We start from the raw sequence: 15,263 nt of genomic DNA, 5'->3' as shown, positions 1-15,263 counted from the left end.
CGAAAGAGAGTTTATCTTTCAATAGTGACCTTTCTTGTTGAATGCGGATTAATGTACGAGCAAGGACTGTGCTAACACGGCGGTTTGTAGGAGAAGGTGCTCGATAAGAGAGCTCACATGAGCTCCGTCCCTGCTCCCAGCAGTGTTTGGAGCACCGAGCCTCCTGCCTCTCCATCAGCCTGAGCTGCCAGCTTCGCTTTGGGCTCCAGCTGTTGGCTCCTTCACATAACTCACTTGTCTGAGTGGTGCGTTGAGAAGTACCTTACACGCGTGTTAGACGTGGATAAAGACAGCTCTAGCTCTGCTAAAGGGCGCCGAGACGAGTTAGTAATAAAATAGCCTTGCTCATTGAAACACTGTCTTGAGGTTATGGATGCATTTTAAAACTCTCTCCAAATTCCTATTCAGCTTGGCAGCAAGACGTGCAGTAGGTTCTCTGCCTGGGCAGAGAAGCCCCAGCAGTGCTCGAGGAGCGGGTGCAGTGAACGTGCAGGGTTGCACCGAATGCATCCCAGAGAAGAGCTCCCGTGTGCAGGTGCACGCGGCTCTTAGACAGCTCCTGCTGCGACAGAGCTGACAGCAGGAGCTTGGTCCTGCAGATCTGCGTCTCCACGGTGTCTTCATTTTCCGTAGAGGACTGAAATGGTATCCAGAGTCTGGAGGATTTTTGTTTTGTTTTCTGCTTCATGTTAGTCTCAGATTATTCACAGGTTTGTGTACAACAAATTTCTTTTCAGGCATTTCTTACCCAAACGCATCGCATTTTGTATGTTGGGAAAGTCATTCAAGGTCCCTTTGCTGTTGTTTCAAAGCGATCGTAAAAGTGCCTCCAGCTCGAGGTGCGCTTCAGTGCAGCTATTGTAAGAAGACAAATATTTAGCAACTTGCCATGGCTGAGTGAATCGTTAAAATAAGGCTTTCTGAGGAGTGTTTAGTCTCCTGGTAATTATGAGAGCTTTTCTATTTCATGTATCAGGTCTGAAGCAAAGTGTCATCTCTGTGAAAGCTTCCAGCCCTTCCTGTAAAGTTTTGCAAACAGCTGTTTAGCAGGCGGTGCACAAAGCGGGCGTCCTGCGCCCCCGCGGAGCCGCTTGCAGAGAGCGGGGCGTTGGGCGTGCGTTTGTGCCGCGCGTTCTTCTGCAGTCACTTCTGTGATCATCAGTGTGTAGTATTAAATTGATGCTCAGTGGATAGAAAATTGCCTTTTCCTTACATTACACACCCGCAATCAGAAGGACGTTTGAATAAACAGTTGCCAACTCATTCTGCATGTATGACAGCCGGTACTCCGATGTTCTTGGAGATGTAAATGACGGTGGCTGGGCTGATTCGGAGGGACGGAGCATCTCTCTGGCTCCTTGCTGGTCTGTTTGCTCTTTCCCTTCAGTGAGGTTTCAGGACACGGCAGAGCATGTCTCCTTGTCAGCTGTGCACGGTTTTGCAGTTGTGAGTTAATGATGCAGAGATGCCGCAGCGTATGGATGTCTGATGAGCCCCAGCATCGCCGCGGCTCGTCCCCACACGGATCGCTGCTCCTGCCCGCTGCAGCGCGGCGTCGGGCAGCCCCCGGCATCGCATGGGCACTGGCCCTGGCTGTGTCCTGCTCCTGGTCCCGGTCTGCAGCAGTGTTCACAGGGGTGTTCACTAACAGCATCCCCGCAGCCTTGCCCCAAGCATCTCCGGTGGGGCTGGCTGCAGCACCCCACATCCCCGCTCGCCGCCAAACCCAAGGGCAGCCTTTGCATCACACGTCTGCTGTGGGATGCCCAGCTCACCAGCCCTGCCCTCATTTCAGTACCATTATGAAACACTGTAATATTAGATCACTGTATCTTGAAATTGAATCTTAAAACATTATACAGGCATGTTTGTGCCAGCCCCAACGTGCTGTTGCTGTTAGCGGGCTGCGGCAGAGAGAAATTTGGCCTTGCACCCCAACTTTGATTTTTAATTAAATCTTCCGTGCACCTCTAGATGAGAGCCATGTGTTTTGGGGACCGTGTCTTCACATTACTGTCACGATTTGGACATCTTCCCAGCAAACCATGCTGTGAAATCCATTGTGAATCGTGGGGAGGCAGCCGCTCGCGCAGGACGGCAGCCGTGCTGGCAGGGCAGCGCTGTCCCACTGCTGTCTTGGGCTGGGGGCTGGCATTGCCTCCCCTGGCAGTAACAACACCCTTGTCGCCCCTTGCACCTCCTACTGGCACACATGTTGCTGTATGACAATTAAAAGCAGGTCGTGAACTGGCAATGCAGCCACCGGTGTTGCTGCTGCCACGTGTTACACAAGCACCCTTGCCAGCCTTGGTGCACCCTGTGCCCCGTTAGCTGCACCCTGCAATTTGGGGCTGCTTTTGTAACGTTTGGTGCTTCTGTTGACATTCCAGACCATGGCTGTCCCCAGCTGTTCTTGCCCTCTACCTTCTGGTATCCTTGGTCTCTAAAAAACGTGTGTCCTTACATCCTTCTTGCCTGACATGCTGGGCACATCCTTCCCTGCAGCGGCCGTGTCACTCCTGGAGGCTCGTGGCTTCGCACAAGCGGCCGAGTGGGGCTTTCTGTGTGACTGGGCAATGAAGCCCGCATCCATTTTGTAGAAACAGAAGGAAGAAAAGGGGAAAAAAAAGTGCTAGCTTATAGTAATAAAGGGCTTTTGAACATCTCAGCTGGATATTTTTCTTCATGAGTGAGAAGGCCAAATGTTATCTTGACATTTAATCTTTAATAATAAAAAAATGGTACTTTGTTTGCCAGTGAATTCCAAAATAATCTGTTTACTCTCTCATGCCTTATTTCATTTAACTTGCTAGCTTAGATGACCTACTTACTTTCCCCTGCTACCACTTTAGAGCCACAGAAAATCATTTATTTTGCAAAATTTACTTTCCTGTTGCTGCAGAGCCAACAGTTGCCATTTTGATGGGTTTTTGAGTAGTTAATCCATTCATTTGAGAAATGCGTGCCTCCTGCGTGGTCAGCGCGGTGGGGACGGTCGGAGGGCTGGTGGCGGCTTGGCCCTGGCGAGGTGCCGGCCTCAGCTCAGCGCTGGGCTGGCCGCTGGCCCCCAGTTCTCATTCACGTTCTGCAGTTGGTGAGGCAGGTCTGTTCCAAAGCCCACTTTGTGTCTTGGAAAGAGCTCGTCAGGAGCACCGTCTTCCCTCACGCTGCTCCTGCTGGGTGAGCAGGACTTGTCCCCGGGCTGGTGTTCAGCCCCAGTAAACCCCAGCAGTTGATCGGCTCGGTGCTGAGCTAGGGGCAGGGGGTTATTGCAGGCTATCAAACTTTATAAACCCTTTTAGTGCCTAATGGAGATAGGCATGGAGCTGCCGCGGGGGGAGAAGGCTGAGCAGGTCCTGGCACAGGCTCGAGCATGGAGGTGAGGGTGGTGGAAGCTGCTGCAGGTCGGGAGCAGTCCCGTGCCTGCTTACACCCACGAGCACAGCTTGGGCAAGCTCACAGGGACACGGTGGCTGCGTGATCGGGCCGGCTGTGTCCTGCCAGCAGCGGCAGACCTATTTGTGCTGTGTTCAGAGTGGTGTTAGGTGCCCCAGTAGTCGTGCTCGGCTGTGAGGACGTGGCCAGAGCCTGGGCAGGCTGCAGCAGCGCTGCTGGTGCGACCGGGCCTCTCCCCCCGTGTACCTGCAGCACCTTGTGTGGCCGCGGGAGCTGAGGGGCCCTGGGGCCAGGTGGTAGTGGTGGGGTGCAGGGGGCAGGGTGTAGGGCACAGGGTGCGGGGTGCAGGGTGCAGGCCGCGGGCTGGCCGTGCCACAAGGCGATGGTGGGTGCGGGCGGGCGAGGCTGGCGCTTGCCGAGGGGCCGCCAGCACGGCGCGGGCGTAGCACCAGCTTCCAGCAGCCATCCCCATCAGCTCTCCCCAGCCCGCTGACTTTTCTTTTGCATTGAAACCTCTTACTCATAAATTTTACATCCAAGAGCAACCGTGAGAAATGCCAGAAGCCTGATCATCTAACATGCTTTAATACCTAAATTTATTCTTTAGTATCATTCTTATTTACATTGTTTTTCTGTCTCAAAAAAAAATACAAAGGGAGGAAAAAAATAAAATTTTCTTTTACTTCCACGTTAGGAGGTGAGTTGTCATACACCCTCTGGAATTCTTTTTTGCTTTTGATCTTTATTTATTTGTTTAATTTTGGTTGATGTCCCAAGCATGGTTTTGGAGACGAAGGTAGGTCTTCGCTCTCCAAATCAAAAGGAAAAAAATAAATAAATAAAACAACACTCTCCTTGCTCATACTTAAAAAAAAAACAAACTGTTCCATTCCATACCATTAAAAAACAAACAACAACAACAAAAAACTATTGAACTATTTCTACAGCTTACCAATTTAAAAGGGCGGGTTTTTTTTCAAAAGTATCGAATGGATCCAAAAACGATTTTACTAGAAGTGATTGAAGTTATTTGCTGTCAACATTTTAATATCAATATTACCACAATGTGTAGTCTCAAATTAGTTCCTTTGTAGTTTGCATGGGATGTGAATGCTGTCTCGGCGTGCCCAGACCTAGAGAACTTGTTACTACTGCATGAGCATCAAGTCAGATGTTGAAAAATATCTATTATATTTTGTGATAATTTGGTGAAAATGAGCACCTCCAGTCTCTGGTTGCAGTAGTGTGTTGAATGATTGTTCTTTTTTTTTTTTTTATATATATTCATATATATATTTTGGAGCTCTAAGCTTCGTAGTAGTACGGGCTGACTATTATTCAGTACTTGCTCTCCTATCGCATGGCCTTGGTTAAGTGTTAGAAGTTGGGCCTAGGCTGTTTATTCTGGTGTTTGGCTTTGTAATAACGGTGCATGCCCGGCGTCTGGCCTCATACCCAGCTTTATTCTCTGCACACCAGTCTTGAATAGCTACAGTGCTCAACCGAATTTTGGCGCACCCGCTTCCCCGGCAGGCTCCAACCCAGCCCGGCCCGGAGGCTTTCCCGGGGCCAACAGCCCCGGGCCCGTCGCAGACCTCTACGGCACGGCCAGCCAGGACTCCGGCGTCGGCAACTACATAAGCGCTGCCAGCCCACAGCCGGGCTCCGGCTTCGGCCACGGCATCGCCGTAAGTACCACGCGCCACAGCCCCTGCGTGCCAGCCGGGGGGGGGGGGGGGTCATTATTTAGTGACATTAAGGTTTTTTTTGTGTTTTTTTTTTAAACTATTAAACGATGGAGTGGGTAGCGCATCACTCCCATAGCCTCTGCCACTGTGCTTAACCTGCTGCGGTTGCCGACAGGCGTCGTGCAGAGCTGCACACTGTTGCCCCAGAGCCGCTGGAGTTGCAAACCAGATTGGTAACGCTCGTCTGATGCCTTCTGAGGTCCTGCCATGGCGTATTTTAAAAGGACCTGTTTAAGAATTATAGCCTTCCAATCTTCTGCTTGTCCAGATGGTCTTTACATCAGTCCAATGGCCTGCTGAGGCTGATGTGCCTGCTTGCAGGCAGTGTACCAAGCCTCTGCTCACACAGAGAGGGACAAAGAGGCTCTATGGGACACCAGTCCTGCCCATGTCCCTCCCACAGGGGTCACAGTGTCCCGCTGGTAGCACGGGACTGTCCGGGCTTGGAGCTTCCAGCCTCTGCCATTGCGGCCTCAGTGTGGAGCTGGGGGCACATTAGCGTGGGAGGTGGGTGCTGGCTCACCCCCAGGCATCTTCAGACCAGTTACGGTGTCACTAACAGTCCTTAAAATTTGCAGGTTACAAGTAAGTCACTTGTGTTGTCAAGTCATTGGAAACGTATTTCTGTAATGCTGCGTGGTTCTGAAGGCTCACTAATTACGGGCGATGGAAATTTGCTTAACAAAGCTGCATGCTGTTTTTCAGATTGCACTGTTTTACCTGTGTGTGTTAGCATGAATGTGGTTGAACCGCTTTAGTGGCTGTCAGTCTCTGAAACAGAATACCAGCAAATTAAGTTGTTTTACTTTTTCCTGGTAAAATGCTGAGTTTTTTTTCCTCTTGTAAGGTAAACATGTCAAAGTACAGAGAACTCCCCCGAGATTCCTCTAACTAAACAGAGAATTTTGTTCTTTGACCAAATTGGATGAAATGGGGGAGTGGGAGCATAGTGCAGACAAAATTCCTGAAACCGTGTTATTTTTATTGCATAAACTGCTGGTACCCAAAAAGCCAAAACAGCCTGCTGCCCTCCACTTGTGCCCTTGTGCTCTGCATTCCTGCCCTGGTCCTGCTCCTCACACGGACACACAAGGGACCTGACAGCCCCCTTGGATCCATTCTAATACAAAATGTAGAATGTTATTATTCTGCTAAGAGCTACACCGATTTAAACTGCCACTTCCAAGACCCTTATTTCCATTTTTCACTTGACAAAAAAGACCTGTTTGTTCTGGAAAACTTGGTCACTTTGACCTCAGTGACATCCCAATCTTTCAAGTAATGAGATGCACAATAAAAGCCGTGATATCCTGATTTGTCTGCACTAATACTTCTTCAAAGACTGATTTTGTATTTGACTTGCAGATTGGCAGCCTCTTAATTTCTCCTATCCCCCAATAACTGCAAAGAGTTCAGTAGCCCTTTTTTACATACATATTTATTTAACACTCTCCATTTACTAACCCTGGTTTAAAAACAAAAAAGGGAAAACCCTAAGTTTATTTTTGTAACCGGGGGAATGAGAAGATGATGGTCTTGGAAAGGTAACGAGTGTTCAGAACGTGGAGTCATTAGTGACCAGAACAACTTTTGGAAATACATATTCATGCTGGCAACACAGTCTTTCAAGTCCTTTGATAATTTCTTGCCAAAAATTAATAATCATCTGTTCCCATGTATAGAGCACTGATGAACTTAACAATTGTACAATTTTAGGGACCTTTGATTGCAACGGCTTTTACAAATGGATACCATTGAAACGTTACACATGGTTGGTTGCCATCTCACTTGGAGGTATTACAGTATATACCATTTGTACTTTGTGCTAAACTACCATTTCCCTTATATTTACTTTAAGTGAACAATTCTTTTATCTTCATTTTGTCTTTCCTTGGCCTTTAATCATTCCTTTCTGTGATTTATTTTATTTAAATCAATCTCATGGGTTGGAAACTGGAAGGCAGATCGGGAGCTAGAACCCAGCGAAGACATGTCTTCATATTCATTACACTTCGTGCAATAATTTGGAGACTTCAAAACCCCACAGAAATAAACGGTGATCCCAAAAAACCTTTGGGGAAGCAATCAAGTGCCAGTTGACAGCATCATGGTCAGGGTTATAGATTCGCTATGAATGCACTCATCTAAAAATAGATGAGCCCCACTGCTTTATTACAGAGAAACTATCATTCTTAATTAAGTGCTGTACCAAATATTACAGCTAAAAGATAACATTGTAACTAGTAACCATAGAGCAATTATCAAGATTAAAAAAAAATTAAAGCTAAGCAAATTAAATTAAAGACATTACCTGAGTAATGCATCCTTGGATCGCTGCCAGTTTCCTACCCTTTGAACTAAGCTCGAGTTAATTAAATGTTTAATTTTTTTATTATTTTTTGGCCTTTGGTATATTCATCTTTGCAAACAAATAGTCTTACACAGAGAATAGCGTAGATTAGAAAAGTCAGTCAATGAAAACTAGAAGGTATGCCCGTGAAACCACGCAAGTTCACCATTAGAGCTCTTGCCGCAGACACACAAATGTAATATATGTGACAACCTTAATTTCTCTGTCTTTAGCTCAGCAACTATCTGATCAATTTCAGGTTTCACATTCAAAATCAGTGTATGAATTAGGACTGTAGTTAGTCAAAGGTCTGGGATCTGTGGAAAATGTTCAGAGGCTTTAAATAATACAAAAATAGATGTAAAAATAGATGTATAGTTAAATACTAGTGAATAAAGGGGTTTGCTATTTACTCTTCATCTACTCATAAACACACAAGATTACCTGAAATTGTTTCATGAATTGATTCGGTCCACCAAGTAGCATTTTTTATGGGAAAGCAAAAAAAATGCACAAGCACTCTTGCTTTAATCCCGGTTATTATTTGTACATATCAGTGTGCATTCTCAGGTCGATTTGTCAGAATCCTTCACGTTTTCTGGGCCGCCAGCCTGTGTAATAACAAGGTGGTACACAAAGCATGCTAGAGGTTTGAGCAGAACATCATAATTCAAACTAATAATGCTGCAGTGAAGGCAGTGCTCATCAGATTAATATATTGTAATCATTTTACACTTACCACAACACATCAAATTGTAACCATCATTTACTGGCCAGTATTAAAACTCAAGCCATTAATGACTTAAAAACAGAAAGTGCTTTTAATGTTGCTCATTACTAATTAAAATAGATTTTGAGTGGAGGAAATGAGCCTTGTTATTAATTCCTCCAGGACCACCGGGTTTGAAGTTACCGCCGCGGCACATCCTGGGGCACACATGCCCTCCCACCACGGCAGAGCCCCCACGGTGCCCGTGGCCAGGACCGGCCGTGGTGCAGTGCTTGGCGTTGCACCACTGGCACAGCGTTGGGGTGGCTTTGGGCAGTGATCCCGGGGACACGGCCAGCACGGGCACCTCGCTGCAGCTGCCCGAAGCCCTTAGTATTTATTTCCAACCTTACAGCTGCAGTGTGCCCACACAAATACAATAAAATAGAAAAAATATAACACTCATTTTACAGGAGCCTTGTAAATTTGGGGCGCAATGCCCGAGGAACACCTTGTGTTCTTCCAGTGCATTGAGTCGCCTTTGATCGCCACGAAGCCCAGCTGGTGCCAACAGAGCCCAGCCACAGGAGCATGGGGGCCGGGGGCCGGGAGGTACAGGGTAGGAAGGAGAAATGGCGTTGTGCTCCGCTGCTCTGGAGCCGCGGCCTGCACCTGCAGCGTGGCCAGGACAGCGCCGAGCAGGGCAGCGCCAGGTCAGGCCGCGCTGCAGCGCCTGAGCACCGCGGGTGGCCACACGCGCGTGGTCGGGTTTCAAAACCTCCACTGACCCTCCTCTCCTCTGTGTCCTGTGTGTGCTCCTCTCCTTTCAGAGCCTATCTGGATGTCCGGGCAAGACAGGGCGAAGTTTCTGAGTGGTCCCATGTTTAGGTGATATCATCAGACTTTGAGCACTACATCATCACCAATAACAAACAAACTGGAGGTGGCACTCGACGGACTTAGGTTGTTTAAAATCTCTCTCATCATCTCATGAATCTGCTGTACTATAAAAACAACAGCTTTTAAAAGTATGTATATAAAATCCATTTCTTGTTCGTTTTATTTTCTCGATGGGTTCCCCCCCTTTTTAAACCTATTCAAACCCACGTTTTTTCGTAGCGTTTTGACATAGTCTCGTAGCCACGTAGACCTAATTCTTTGTGTATCTCGTAGGAGCCTAACCATAGCCTAGCTGTTTATATTAAGGGTTTTCTTTCGTTTCCTTTCCCCCCCACCCTCCGTGTTCCTCTCGTTCTCCGTAGTCGTTGTTGCTTACAGGACGCTGAGGCGGCACCGCGGGTCTGAGCGGGTGGCACCAGTTCTGGCACCGTAGACCTGGGCAGGTGGCAGCGCCGCGGCGGCGGCGACGAGCTGGGCGCTGCCGGGGCACGGCGGGCGCGGGCACGCGCTCCGGCAGCGGGTTCCCTAGCCCTTCTTTTTGTTTGTGACGTCTTCGTTAACCTGATTCTATCTATTTTCGGCAATAAGGCAAGGACGGCAGACTTTGGCGCGTCCTTTTTCTATAAGTGCTTTTTTTTGTTGAAAGAGGTGATATAAGGTTTTTTGAAATTGTGAATTCTGAAAAAAATACTGTAAATACAATTCCATTAACTACATATAAACTATTAAGAAAGAGAAATACAAACTATTTTTGTGATGGAGTCAGTCTGAGGCAGTTTCTCTATTAAAATGGAAGAAAAAAAAAAAGTAAAGTTTTAACCGTGTAGACCAACTGCCAGAGCTGGCCCACCAGCGTTAGACTAACACTGTTTCGCTTGCTCTGTAGGTGTGGTAGACCTTCGAACTGTCCTAGCGTCATACCAGCATACTATCTAGTCATACGTGCACAGCTTACCAAGTAACAGTCTCGTTGTATTTTTAATTTAAAAACTGCTTTTCCCAAGACTGAAAAAGAAGCTACGGTTTTACTATTTAACGCATTTAAGGTTCAAAGCACACCTGTTCTTAGTTGTCGTTTCGAATTAGATCCACTTGCTGTCCAGTCATTTCAGCTGCTCTGAGCGCCCTGCGAAGCCCGGGGAGGAGAGGGCTCCCCGCCCCAGGGAGCTGCAGGCGGAGCGGTGGTAGAGCTTGCATCGTTACCTTTTTTATCCATGACTTTCCTGTATTAACGAATTAGGAAAGCGACTTTGTTTTTTGGGAATACCTCAGTGCTACAAGTTTCACCCTAGAAGCAACGGAAGATTTTAATTTATTGTAGTTGTAAACAGAATTTTAAAAAAATAAAGTATAAAACATCATTGCACTGTGACTGGTAGGGGAAAAACTGACAGTTTCCTATTTGCACATGTTTAATATTTGGCTGTTATATATATGGTCCTCTGTTGGGGGAGGAAACTTATGAAGGATATTTTTTAATTTAATTTTTTTAATATTGGTAAATAGGCCTGCAACAGCAAACTAGAAGTACAACATGGTAGGTGGCATTAAGAACATACTGTAGTGTGGATATATTTCTTCTTTTTTTAACGTAATATTGACAAGTTTTATTAATATTTTTTTAAATTGTTACGTTTATAAATTTGGTACTTTAGGTACAGCCAGTATAAGACACTGAATGCGACATTTGTTAAAAAGAGCTGCTGCACTCCTATTTTTGTAAATTTTACTAACAAGTAGACTAATGTAGACGTTCAATAGACAAGGTAGAGCAAGGCATCTTTAACAAAAACAAGGCACCATACTGCTAACCGAAAGGAGAAAACCTTGTTTTTCTTATTTTTAAAAAAAGAATCATGCTTTTTTGTGTAATATTTTAGGTTTTTTTCTTATTTCAGAACAACCAGGTTTAAGCAAAATGCTGGACGCTTTTTAAATATTGAGACTTGATCAAGTAATAAAGTAAATAAAACAATTCTTTAAAAAATAAAAACTAAAAAAAACAACAAACCAAATTCCCTGAAATTCAATGTATAATCAGGGAATTTTTTATTGATATTTTGTCAATGTTGATGATGTACTGTACTACCAGTTGGTTTTCCTCTCCATTCCCTATCACCTCATAGAATATCCTTTGTTGATCATTGTTGTATGTTAATAGTGTATAAAATGGCTATCTTGTAAGAGTGCTGTCCTGATGCTAGTGTAGTGAATTTTTCCCCCCCTTTCTCTCTTCCTCTTCTAGTACATATTGGTAGGTGTATCGTAATTAAGGTTAAAAATTTAGATGTAGTTATTCAGATTTAGGACCAGTAAGGATAGAACTTTCTCTTATTTAAGAAAAAAAAATGCTAATAATTTTGGGAAGGTTTTCCTTTTTTTTTTTCTTTTCCTGTTTTTTTTTTTTCTTTTTTCTTTTCTTTTGCTGATCTGATGTGGTTTCAACTAACCAAAGGTCTCACAATGTTAAAAATGCTGGCAAACTCTTAAGGCATTTTGTAGATCCCCACCCTTGACTTTGAAAAGGGGATGTGCCATACTACCTTAAATGCTAATGCTAGATATGCAAAACTGGATTTTTTTAATTTATTTTTTAAAAGAGGGAGGCACGGTATATTAAAACGATTTTACTAAGAGAAAAAAATATTTTTTTAAGAATGCTCAGAAGAAATTGCTAATCTGTGTGAATATGTTTTAGATGTTTATATACCTTTTGAAAAGTCCCAGTGGCCCATAGCACAAATGTCGTGGAATCCGATATGTTTTGATGTGGCTACCTAGACTAAGGTTCGCATTAGTCCCCCACTCATCTAGAAGTCCATTTCAAAGGGGTTTTTGTTCGTTCGTTCGTTTGGGGGTTTTCTGTAAATTTTCTGCACAAAGGCTCAGCTACATCTTTATTTTAGTCAAGCACAGGGAGCGAACACGCAGTTATGGCAGATATTGCCCTTTTCTTTCCAAACAGCTCGTACAGAACTGCTACCCCCAGAGTGACCAAAAAGAGAGATTTCTATCCAGCTGTGCAAAATGGGCACCGAAAATACCTCCCCCCGAGAGCGGTCAGTGGCGGGGAAGCAGGTTTTCCCCCGTCGCACGCCTCCCGCAGCGCTGGGTGCTGTGCTGGCCGTGCCGTGGGACAATTTTTCTTACCAAACACAATGCCAATTTTGAAAGGAATTGCAGAAATCCAAAAGAATTCAGTTACCCTCCCCCACCAAAAAGAAAAAAAAAAGAAAAGAAAGTCATTCGTGATTGGCTTGATTAAAATGAAGCCTGATCTGTCCCTTTTTTTGTTTCTTACACTTCATAAATGTTCATTTTGAGTTGAATTTGTAGCTTGGACTTTAAGGTAGCATGGCTCTCTTGCTGTAAGTTTTTTGTTTTTTGTTGTTTTTTTTTTTCATTGTACAGCAGCATTCAGCTGGTGAATGTTACACATCTTGCTAGACTAGTTAAACCATTGGGTAATTGTTGGTAATAACGACCTGAAAGGTGTTCAGATTTCTTTTCTTCCCTCCCCTGCTCTGAAACCTCTGATGCTGTTTTCATCTTTAGTGTGAATGAGGGCTAGTGACTCCAGCCACAGTTACCTTCCTGTTTCGTTTTTGCCATTCACTCAATGCAACATAATCAATAATAAAGCAATATAGTTTACTACATTTTTACTGAAGGCCAGCCATGGTTATGTATGATATTGCATATGAAACTGTTTACAAAAAAAAACACTAACTCATAGCTGTCTTTTATGCTATGGATATGTCTCTTGGGTGGAATTCTTTGAATTATTTTTTTTTTTAGTTTAGTTTTGTTTGTTTTTTTAAGCAAAATAGTTTAAACAGAAAACTGAAGTTAGTGTAAGTTTAAGAGACAGGATGCATTGAAGACACACCGGCAGATCCTGGGGTCTGCGCACATACACTGTAGAGTTTCATACGTACAGAATCGAATTCAAACCCATTTCTGTGTGTGAACACTACATGAGGAGATTCTGTAAGCTAAGCAATACTTTAATACTGTAATAAAAATTACCAAAAATAATAAAAAATAAGTAGTTTGAGAGGGTAAATCTACGTGATCGGTTCTCAGTTACCGAACAATCCGAATGTATCGTCTTGAGAGAATTTCATTTCAGATCAGTGTAAAAATCCAAGCAGCCTGGCGGAGAAGCAGGACTCACCCGTGCTATACAGCTCTGTATTCTGTACATACTTGTAACACCAAGCGTGGGATCTGTGTGTCGCGTTGACCGTAGTGGGTAGCAAATTAAGTCATTCTCTGTTGTACAAGGTCTGAACTCCATCAGTACTAGAATGCAAGTCTAAGCATTTCAGGTGGTCATAAATGTACCTAAATAAACTATGGCACAGTGGCAAGCCTAGCCCTTCCTTTTATACTTTAGTATGAACTGATGAGAACTTTGGTAGTGACTTTTTTTTTATATATATACATATATATATGTATCTATATATATCAAGCATCTTTCAGGTCTCTGTGTATGGCTTTCTAAAGCCCTGTTGTAAAATACTATGTGGATGGGGGTCTCTCACATCACAGATGTGGAAAGTATAATTTTATATTTGTATTTTCAAATAAATAAGTTTGTGAAAGGTTTCCATCCTCTACTGTGGTCCAGAAATCAATGTGTTTGTCTGACAAAAAAATACAATAAACTGTTTTGAACAGATCTGTGAGTCCCTTTTGTTTGAAGCGGGGGGAAGTGTTTGTTCCTGGGGGGAGACCAGCATATGGCCCCATCGCCCCTGCCCTCGGGGTCCCCATCCAGGGCTCCAGTGACCTTCTCCTTCCCTCCGATCAGTCTGCATCAAGGGCTGATTGCAGCATTTCTGCAGCATTTTCCTGTGCTGCCGATGCCGCGGGCACGGCACAGCCTGTGCACATGCATCTGGTGAGAGTAACGCGACGAGGGCAGCATTAGCCAACTTCGTTAGCGAGGGCGAATGGCTCAGCTGCGCAGGTGATGCAGTGACACCTCCCTGTCCTCCCCCTGTGGCATCAGGAGAACACCCAAACCCTCCCGCTGAGTGCCTGCACCTGCAAATTGTGGAGGGTCTGCAGCGCTAAGGCGTCTCAGGGCCATGCATCCTGCACCAGCATCGGCCGTGGAGGTGGGCACGGTGCGGGCTGCTCCCGGGGGAGCAGTCAGCACGTCGGCCCCGCCACAGGCCTGGTGGTTAGGGGAGCTCCAAGGGAAAAATTAGATTAGAAGAACAAATTAAAAATAATTTAGGAAGTACTGTTTATGTGTGGTGGAAGGAGCTTCCACGACGAGGGCTGCAGGAAACGATTTGACTTCCATCCAGAAGAAAAGGAGCGCAGGTCTGGAGTACATTAGTGTGGTGGGAGGCCGGGAATAGCAGCCACTTAACCCTGTCATTCAGCAAACATTAGTGAATTATGAGTGTATTATACGTTGGGTTATGTGTTTTGCAAAATGCCCGGAGGCCCGCTATATCTGCACTAAAATGTTAGTGGGGGTCTCTGTCAAAATGTAAATTTTTATACCAACTCCAGAATAAAAATAAGATTTCGTGTTCGCCTCCCAGCTACTGGAATCAAATTGCAGCCAAAATCAGAGTTGTAAAATAAGCAAAAATTTCCCTTCCCTGTCAAATTAGTGCCCCGATAAAGAAAACAAGGGACATAAACATGATTTACGTCCTTTTCCTCCCGCCATAAACATTTACAGCCCGTAGCACTGGGGTCTGCGTGGTAGCCAGGCTCTGGAGCTGTGCAGTGTCACGGTGCCCGTCCCGGTGCTGTCCCAGCCGAGGGACCCCTGGCACAGGGACCCCCCCCACCGCTGCTGGGCGCGGGCAGCTCCGGGGGTGCTGCCACCGCTCCCTGCGGGCTGCGGCTCAGCAGCTGAAGCCAAGGCAGCGCTTATTAATTATGAGCTTAAGCACTTCCCTTCATGGCTATTTACAAGGGCCGCCTCGTTATTAGTAGGGAATAATACAAAGGAGCGGGCTTTTAAAGCTCATTTGTTCCGCGGGACGCTGATCAGCTGCCAGCTGGGAGCACCGCAGTGTGCCCCGGGAGGGCTGGGACTGTGGTTATGGGGACAGACACCCCCCAAATCCCCCATGCCATTCTGCTCCCAGCTATGTGAGGTGTCGTAAGGCGTCAACGGTTACGCCAG

The 15,263-nt window shown here is 45.5% G+C and overlaps 1 protein-coding gene across 9 annotated transcripts in view; it reads left to right on the top strand.

The window, feature by feature from the left end:
* The window catches only part of MSI2 (musashi RNA binding protein 2), a 239,063-nt gene extending 225,276 nt beyond the window's left edge, over positions 1 to 13,787 (top strand). For 6 of the 9 annotated variants that reach the window (XM_050714799.1, XM_035560906.2, XM_035560908.2 and 3 more), the window contains 3 exons: positions 4,876 to 5,084; positions 6,861 to 6,938; positions 9,034 to 13,787. In XM_050714799.1, coding sequence (XP_050570756.1) covers positions 4,876 to 5,084; positions 6,861 to 6,902 — 251 coding nt within the window. In that variant the 3' untranslated portion in view covers positions 6,903 to 6,938; positions 9,034 to 13,787. The remainder of the gene's footprint in view (positions 1 to 4,875; positions 5,085 to 6,860; positions 6,939 to 9,033) is intronic. The other 3 variants (XM_035560912.2, XM_035560909.2, XM_035560907.2) reach the window with 1 other exon arrangement.
* The last annotated feature ends 1,476 nt before the right edge of the window (positions 13,788 to 15,263 follow it).

Source organism: Cygnus atratus, chromosome 20, assembly GCF_013377495.2.
Source record: "Cygnus atratus isolate AKBS03 ecotype Queensland, Australia chromosome 20, CAtr_DNAZoo_HiC_assembly, whole genome shotgun sequence".
Classification (NCBI taxonomy): Eukaryota; Metazoa; Chordata; class Aves; order Anseriformes; family Anatidae; genus Cygnus; species Cygnus atratus.
The sequence above is the reverse complement of the archived record's forward strand: the minus strand, read 5'-3'. Positions and strand labels throughout refer to the sequence as shown.